At 43.6% G+C, this 8,223-nt stretch overlaps 1 protein-coding gene across 2 annotated transcripts in view; it reads right to left on the bottom strand.

Annotated features, from left to right (window-relative positions):
* PIH1D3 (PIH1 domain containing 3) overlaps positions 1-8,223 on the bottom strand; it is a 44,097-nt gene that overhangs the window by 11,854 nt on the left and 24,020 nt on the right. For both annotated transcript variants that reach the window (XM_019521186.1, XM_019521187.1), the window contains exons 2-5: positions 6,821-6,890; positions 4,846-4,951; positions 1,122-1,218; positions 281-366 (exon numbers count right to left, since the gene is read on the bottom strand). In XM_019521186.1, the coding sequence (XP_019376731.1) occupies positions 281-366; positions 1,122-1,218; positions 4,846-4,951; positions 6,821-6,890 (359 nt within the window). The remainder of the gene's footprint in view (positions 1-280; positions 367-1,121; positions 1,219-4,845; positions 4,952-6,820; positions 6,891-8,223) is intronic.

Below are 8,223 nucleotides of genomic sequence, written 5' to 3'. Positions count from 1 at the left end.
CCTCTGTCATTGCGGGGACATTGATCTGCACCCCCACGACGGCTTCCCTGCCCCCACAACAGATTTACCAGCTGGATGCAACTGTGCCACCTATCGTAAAGGCGAAACCCATGTGGGAACCTCAAAACAGGGTGTCAATTTACAAATGTCATAAATGCCATTTGTCGTAACTCAAAAAGTCGAAGTTAAGGACTGCCTGTATTCCGTATGCTGAAAACTTGGGTATACTCCATTTGAGAGAAAAAACAGTACCAGCTTCTAACCACACTGCTTCACTTACTTTTTGGGGGTTCGAAGGTCAAGGATCTTCTCCTGAATGTCTAGAGTAATATCGGAGGACTTTGTATCTGGGAGTTTGATTCTAATCTGAAATGACAGGTACAAGCAAGGCTGGGATTAGTTTTGCACTATTACAGTCCATAAGAAATAAGCAGCCTCTTTATGATCCATTTGATTCCAGAGTGACAGAGCATGGCATTTGTAAGAGTAGAAAGATGAAGAAATGCAAACAGTTGCTTTCAGCACATTTCTAGTGTTTACAGATACCCCTACCATCTGCAAAAACCCTGAGTTCAGAATGTACATAATGAGTATTTTGCATTCATTCTGGTGAGGCCCAGCATCATCCCAAATCAACTGGAGAAAGAACCCAAAGAAGTTTTGTCCCATCTAATTGCTGTAGAAGGGGAGTGTCCCTAATCATAAAGTAAAGGGACACAATCCGATACATGGGATTGTACATTTAGTCCAACCCCCAAACCTGCTGCTCAAGGAAGGATCTAAACTTTACCCCAATAACAAGAGTCATACTGATGTGAGTATAACTTCCTGTGGGGGCTGCTCTTACATATGTTAGGTGTAAACTTAGCCCATGGGTCAGTACGGATTGTCTAATGTTTGAATACAACAAGTTCTGAAGCAGCTGCATGCCTATGTGGCAGCACAGCACAGACAGTAGCAACGGCAGATTCACAGAAAGCTGCTGAGGAGATCTGCGGTCTCAAAGAAAATAACATAGCTTTGTAGTTATACAGTGTGTTTGACTGAGACAGCAAGAAAGAGAGGAGGAGGCCAGAAGGAAAGGAAGAAGGGAAGAAATAGGAGAAGGGCATTCTGCTCACCAGCATGTCCTCGCAGCAGGCTGTAGATGGGTCCTTCCTACTCATCCCCAAGAAAATGTCCTCTGTTCCCACCTGCTGTTTGAATAAAATCTCATACCTGACAGAGATAAAACTAGTTATTGACCCCACATGAAGCTCCACATCAAGGGAAAGCAGGCAACAAAGAGTAAGGTATGTTTTCACTGGGAATGTCAGCCATCCCAGGTCAGCTGGAGCTCTTTGTTTCCCACTTTCTGGCATTCTACACCCATCAAGGGGACACCTCCACTGAGAATTTAGTCAGAACACCAGTGTCTCTCATAGTTGGCTGAAGCACACAAGATGAGTATTGGGTCACCCTCTACTCCTCAGGAGGTGCTGAACAAGCTATGTCCATAGCACTATCAGGCTTTGCAAAGATAAGGGATAAGACAATGAAAATTGAACCATATGAATGTGATACTTATCTTTTATACAACAAAAACAGCCCCTCTGGGGAAAACATTTGAAAAGAATGCTGTCAAGCAATCATTCTACTAACTGTACTGTGTTCGTCTCCATCAGTCATAATATTCTCTTGGAACCTGAGAATAACACAGCTCTGTCTGCTACTTTTAATTATTTTCCATTTGGCAATTGAATTTTTTTCTCCAAATCAGTCTGTCTAGTTCAGCATGCAGAAAATCTGGAATTATGAGTTCTCATTTGGTTGATCACTAATGAACAAGGAAATACAACTGAAGATTGTACTTAGGTTATATATTACTTCTAGAAAATTGAACAAAATGAATTCAAACAAAACAAAAGAAAATTCTCTCTGAATGACTGGTGGATGGAGCATACAGAAAGAGGCTCTTTTCATGTCTGTAATGGACAGGCATGTAACACAATCCTAGTCTCTCAGTCAGTATAATATCTGTCTAATAACAGCTCTAGATTTACCTTTAAAGCCACCTATTTTCTTTTTGGGGCATGAAATACTACAAAAATGTATACGCTTATCTTATCTGTGCAACACAGTTCACGATTGCCCAGGGCTGAACAAAAGCTGGCCCTCCCAAAGCAGAGACTGAATAGCTTAAGAGTTTGGGACTTTTTAGCTTTGGACAAACATATCTTATGCCAACAGGTCAAATAAAGAGGGATAAAAAAACCTCACGGGTCACGTCCAGATAAGCCTCCGCATGCCTCTTGCTGCATCTCAAAGCATTTTGAGATGCGGCAAAAGGCATGCTGGGAACAAAAAAACGTTCCCCGCGCTGCATATTTGCAGCATGGGCTCAAAATTTGATACCTGGATATCCATATATCAAAATAAAACACAGGGGTTAAAAGCGGGGCAGGGCATGGTCCCTGACCGTGCCCTGAGGTAACCCAGGAGCCAGTCCTCCCAAGAGACACTCTGATTTCTGTCCAGAGCATCTCTATGGTGCTTCTGCTGCCCCCAACATGAGGCATGCACCCTTAGCCTGCTGGGGCAAGCAGAAGAGCAGGGCAAGGACCCTGCGTGACTGGGACCCTGGGCGCTGTCACAGGTAAGTTAGAGACATGGGGGTTTGTGGCTGTAGGTGGTGTGAGGAGTGGTGGAGGGATGTTGGGGGTTGTGAGAAGTGGCAGTGGGGTGGGGATGTGTGGTCTGTGGGTGGGTTTGTGGAGGGGCTTGAGCAGGGGCTGCCACACACCTACAGCCCACCCGCCTCCCGCAGCAGCAGCAGCCAGCGTGGCTGTGGCCCAGCTGCAGGGACAGCTGGCAGCAATGTGGTGCTGTGTGACCCGGGCTTTGTACATGCTGAATGGACCTTCCCAGCCAGAGCCGCCTTCCTGGTCAAGTACGGGGCCCACTTGGCCAGGGCCAGAAGGAGGTTGACCAGGTCAGGACTTGGTGGGGCCATGGATGGGGTGACTAAAAACAAAAAGGTGGGGGGTGAAATTCAATCAGAACATCAGGAGGAGGTTCTTCAGGTAGAGGTGGAGGGGCTGCAGCTTGGCACACTTGAGGGTCATGTGCGCCAGGGTCTGCCTCTGCCCGCAGAAGGGACAGGAGGCTAGGCTGTCCATGAAGCTCGCCACACACATGCCCACGGCGACGGCTCCATGGAGAAGCCACCAGCTGAGGTCCCCAGTGGCTTGTGGGATGAGGGTGGAGTAGAGACTCAGCCACTGGGGTGCCCCAGCCACACCCTTGCCAAGCAGACCCCACCACTTGGTGTCTGGGTAGGATGCAAGGGCAGACTGATAATGCAGCACACAAATGTGTAGAGGTGGTGGCCATGGATGGTGGAAAAGAGGACAAGTTTGGTGTCCTCCAGCCAGCTCAGATGGTGGAGCAGGGAGCACTGCAAAGCCAGACGAGGTGCTGGCCCCACGACAAACTCTGGTGGGCTGGAGGACATAGGGGGATGGGGACTGCCACCACACAGGACCTGTTCAACAAGGGCAAGGGCATCAGGAGGTAGTGCAGATTTCACCTCCTGGGCCAGATAGCAGGTCGCACATGTCATGGGTAGACCCATGCACTGGAACAGCCAGCAGGGTCCACCTACTCCTGTCTATCATAGTCCATGAGGTCTCCAACACGGGTCACACCACCCCAGAAGCTCCTGGGAGCAAGTAGCCATGAGCTGCTTGCTAGGGCAGGTTTTTATACTCCAACTCCCCCTGGCTGCAGATCAGGGGGGAGCTGGGCAGGGTTATTTTGCCTCAAGTGGCACATCTTGCCCCACAACAAAATGCATGTCCAGGCATGCGTGCTGAGGCAAAAATCCCTGGCTCAAACTTGTGCCACTTCTATTTGAGCTGCTGCAAGTGCACATGCCTGCATGTGTGGGTGCACCCACAGGTGGTAGTTTAAATAAAAAAGTATTCACAAATGCACATAAATGCATAATGGAAGGTGATACAGAAGACTTTCACAGATGTCCTACAGTCTAAGTTTAAAGGGGATTCATCCCAGTTTCTAGATCAGGCAACTGAATGGCAAAATAGACACTGACAAGTGGAAACTCTGGGTGAGATCTTCAATCTGATGTATGTTACACAGGACAGCTGACTTCAATTAAGCTAGTCTATATCAGCTGAGTCTGGTTTTTATATAATTTGACCATGTGGAGCTAAAGGATTTTCCTAACTTTTTCAGGGCTCTTTACAACCAAATGTGCTTGATGGTATCTATTTGAGGTTGCTTTACTTGAAAGAAGGAAAGGAGAAGTCTGTTAATATTTTTAGGATGCCCTTTTATAATCTCTGATTAAATACAATCTATGAGAAGGGTAACACTATTAGTCACATATTCTCCCAACAGTAGGTGTTTTCCTGTAAAGAACTCAATTATTTGGGTTATCTATAGAAATACCCAAAATACAGTATAGAGTCATCAAGGAAATGGATCTCTTACTAATATGGGGAGAGGTAGCAGCTGAACCCAGTTTGTTCCTAAAGAAACTTAGTTTGTCTGAATGCTAGTCAGTTAGGAGGCTGGTCTTCTTAAACCTTGTCTATAACAAGAATCTGACTCCACATTTTTGTTATGGGATTACAGGGCCACCACAAGGGAGATAAATATCACACATAATTTGTTACTGTTTTGGAGGTAAGGCCAGTCAGCATACATCCATTCTGTTCTTCAGTGACACAAGCTTTTCAGCTGGGTGTACTTCACTCTAACCATGCTATGTGTTACATACAACATGCCTGGATTAGTGCTACTCAAAATCCTTGTACACCATCTCAGCTCTGTCACACTTACTCTGGTTGCTCCCTTGGGTCCCACGTATCATCAAACTCTGAACCTTCTGGTACCTCCTCTGTATTCCAGATATCTTTAGTATTTGTGAGAGTCATTTGAGGGGTGTCTGAGGGAGAGGTGAGAAAGAGAATGATACCATCCCATGTTAGAACAGGGCTGGTTTTTTTTAGGATGGATGTGTTTAACCAGAATGTCTCTTTGATACAAAGTCTAAGTATTTCAGTCTCCTCAAAATTTCTCCAGAGGTAAATCTGGGAGGTTTGGAAAAAGAGGTAGATCTTTATTCCCATAAACCTAAATATCCTGTGTCCACCCATATGTGGAATGAGAAAGACAGACCTATCCATGCCCTTATGACTTCCAGAATGGCTCCTTACCTCTCCTTGGAGAAGAGCCATACTTGAAGACTACACGACAGCTGCAATTCCTGGCCATTTGAGCTGTCTGATTGTTTGATAGTACTGACTGTAAGAAAGATTTCATACCAATTCTGCAAAGACTTTATGACTTCCTTTTTTATTTCCTAGATAGCTTTCAAGGTGCTGACATCTGTTTATAAGATGCTAATGGGTTTTGGGGCTGGCAGTCTGAGAACGCACCTCTCTATGTGCTATCAATGCAGTTGTCATCTGAAGATGCACTTTTGCTATATTTTTAATATATTTGTCTGAAGACAGGAGACAGCTTTTGCAATAAGGACTTGAATGTGGAATCTACTTTGTTCCTTATCTGTCAAAGTTTGAGTCTGTTGGTCTTCAGGGCACAGATTACTGCTTATCTCTTCTCAAGTGTTTGCTTAAATAGATTTGTTGGCTTTTGGAGATGGAGGTGATGGGGAGGGAAGTTTAGGGTGGTGTCTAGGATTTCGTGGTGGGGTAATATCTTTTCACTCTTATGAGGTGTACACACTGAGTTCAATTCAGTTTACTATGTGAAAATCCTTTCATATAATGCCTTAAAAAACAAGCTCCTACCTGCTCTCTGTGAGCATTAAACATTCCATTTCTCAGGGATGTATTCGGTAGCTGCGTTGGTCTGAGACAAAAAGAAATGCAAAACTCTAGAACTCTTGGTTCAGAGATGATACCTTGTATTAAACCAACTAAGAAATTGAAAAAAAAAAAGATCTTTTTTCTGCAAGCTTTCAGGCACACTCTTAGTTGGTCTAATAAAAGGTATCATCATCTCTGAAGCAAGAGTTCTAGAGTTTTGCATTTCTTTTTGTCTCAAATCAACAGAGCTACCAAATACATCCCTAAAACATGGAAGATGCAAAATTTTAGCCGATTTTGAATTTAAACTTCGTTACTGAACAACAAGAAAGATTTCTATACCTCTCTGCCTTCGACCAGGGAAGGAATCCTGCCTTATCTGCACATCAAAGAGCAACTCACAAAGACACTGTCATAGACCTAGAGGAACCGACTTCCACCTTCAGCTTCCTCTGTGCAAAAATGAAGTTTATTTTCTATCTATGGGAACTTTTTAGTATCTTTAATTTTCCCTGAGCCTGAGGAAGGGTGCATGTGCCTGAAAGCTTGAAGAAAAAAAAAATATATATATATTTTTGCATTATCTTAGTTGGTTTAATAAAAGGTATCATCTCTGAACCAAGAGTTCTAGAGTTTTGCATTTCTTAAATATTCCATGGTACTTTTTAGGAATAGAGGGTTTGCCCAACTTTTCCTCTCACCTTACAACCAGACAGTGTGCTGCATTCTCTGACTGTCACCTTCCACTTTAAAGGTAGCTGCATTTCAATGCCACTGTATATAATATGCTTCCGCACTTCAGGATAAAAGTGCTATATAACATAGATTTAAAATACTGTTGCTTTCTTCTCAGCCCAAAGAAAAGTAACCACTCTCTCAGCTCAGGCAAGCTCTGTCAGTGGCAGCTGCTACTACAACCATTTTAATTTGTTAATGTTACGGTAAATAAAAGTCTTTGCTGGCAGCCTTCCTCTACAGCTTACCAGTGGCCTCTGCTTTCTTTGCTGGTCCAATATTCCCAGGACTCATGATATTAACAGAAGAAGAATATGACTGCAAGAAACAAACAAACAAAAAGCAACAACAAAAAACCAACCAAATACAGATGCTCAGATGAGTTTCTAGATAGATCATTTCAATAGTCCTAAAAATAATAGCACTTTGGGTTTATGGACCACTTTTCACCAAAGAATATCTACATTATCTGCCCACATCAGAATACTTTACCAACTTCAATTGAACTTTTACAACTCCTCTGTCCCTATTTTAGAGATGGAGAAAATGAGGCACAGGAAAGTTACATCATTTGTCCAAGGTTACACGAGTTGGTAGCAGAACTCAAAGGCCCATCTCGGGTTTTGGTATTCTAACCATTATAGATACACATCTTCACTTGCCCTCATTACTGAGTAGCCTTGATGTGCCAGATTTAAATAAGAGCCCATGGTTATAACATTATAGGCACATGTACTAACATACAAGCACTCTTCTGATGGGACAACTAGGAAAATGTTTACACTTGGCCTGCCATAAGAACGCTGAATATCAATTTTTATTTATTACATGCAAATGTAATCACAGCATTCAAAGAGTTTTCCATATGAGAGGTCAGGCAAAGCAACCTCAATTATCTTAGATTATGAATCATGTTGCTAGCAGGCAGTAAGTGTGCAGCATTTTTATGTAAATGAAGGTTTCTTAGTTTGATAGTTTCTTAGTTTGATGCAGAACCTTAAACCAAATCTAAAGAAAGATTCTAAATTACCAACCAGATTGATTCAGGCTTCATGGGCATCACTTAGGGCAACTCTCCATTTTTGGCACAAAAGTGTCATTTATGTTATTAATAAGCTGTAAACAAATGAATTTTAAAGCCGGAAACTTTCTTTACTGACAAGCCATTAAAGAATACTACTGAGTTTAGACAACAAACAGAAAAATTGTGAGAAATGGTTGCAGAAGGGGGGGATTTGTAGCCACTGTCTACAGGAGGCAGGTCTTGAGGGATATGCATGCATTCTCTTGTACTAAATAAGGAGGCTCTCTGGCCAGCCAGTTCACTCTCACAGATGGTCTTTGTGGACCATGTCACAAGAGAGGAGTGAGACAGTTCTCATGTTTATCAGCTATGCCATATACAATATGTACAGCACTGCAATAGGGGGACTGCTCGGGGCTGATCCAACCATGGCCCACTCACCTGTTCTTGGGACAACTGCCCACCTCCTCGCCTGCCATGCCTTGATCTTAACAAGTAATTAATAGATGTAATTAAGCGGGAGGCTGCCCATTTTCTGCTCCGCTGCTAGGGGGCACTATCTGCGGCTCCATTCCTCCCGCACATCGCAGCCCAAGCCTCACAGATGGCATCTAGGTGTTCTCATCA

The sequence above is a fragment of the Gavialis gangeticus genome, unplaced genomic scaffold (assembly GCF_001723915.1).
Source record: "Gavialis gangeticus isolate Ggan-Ray unplaced genomic scaffold, GavGan_comp1, whole genome shotgun sequence".
Classification (NCBI taxonomy): Eukaryota; Metazoa; Chordata; order Crocodylia; family Gavialidae; genus Gavialis; species Gavialis gangeticus.
The sequence above is the reverse complement of the archived record's forward strand: the minus strand, read 5'-3'. Positions and strand labels throughout refer to the sequence as shown.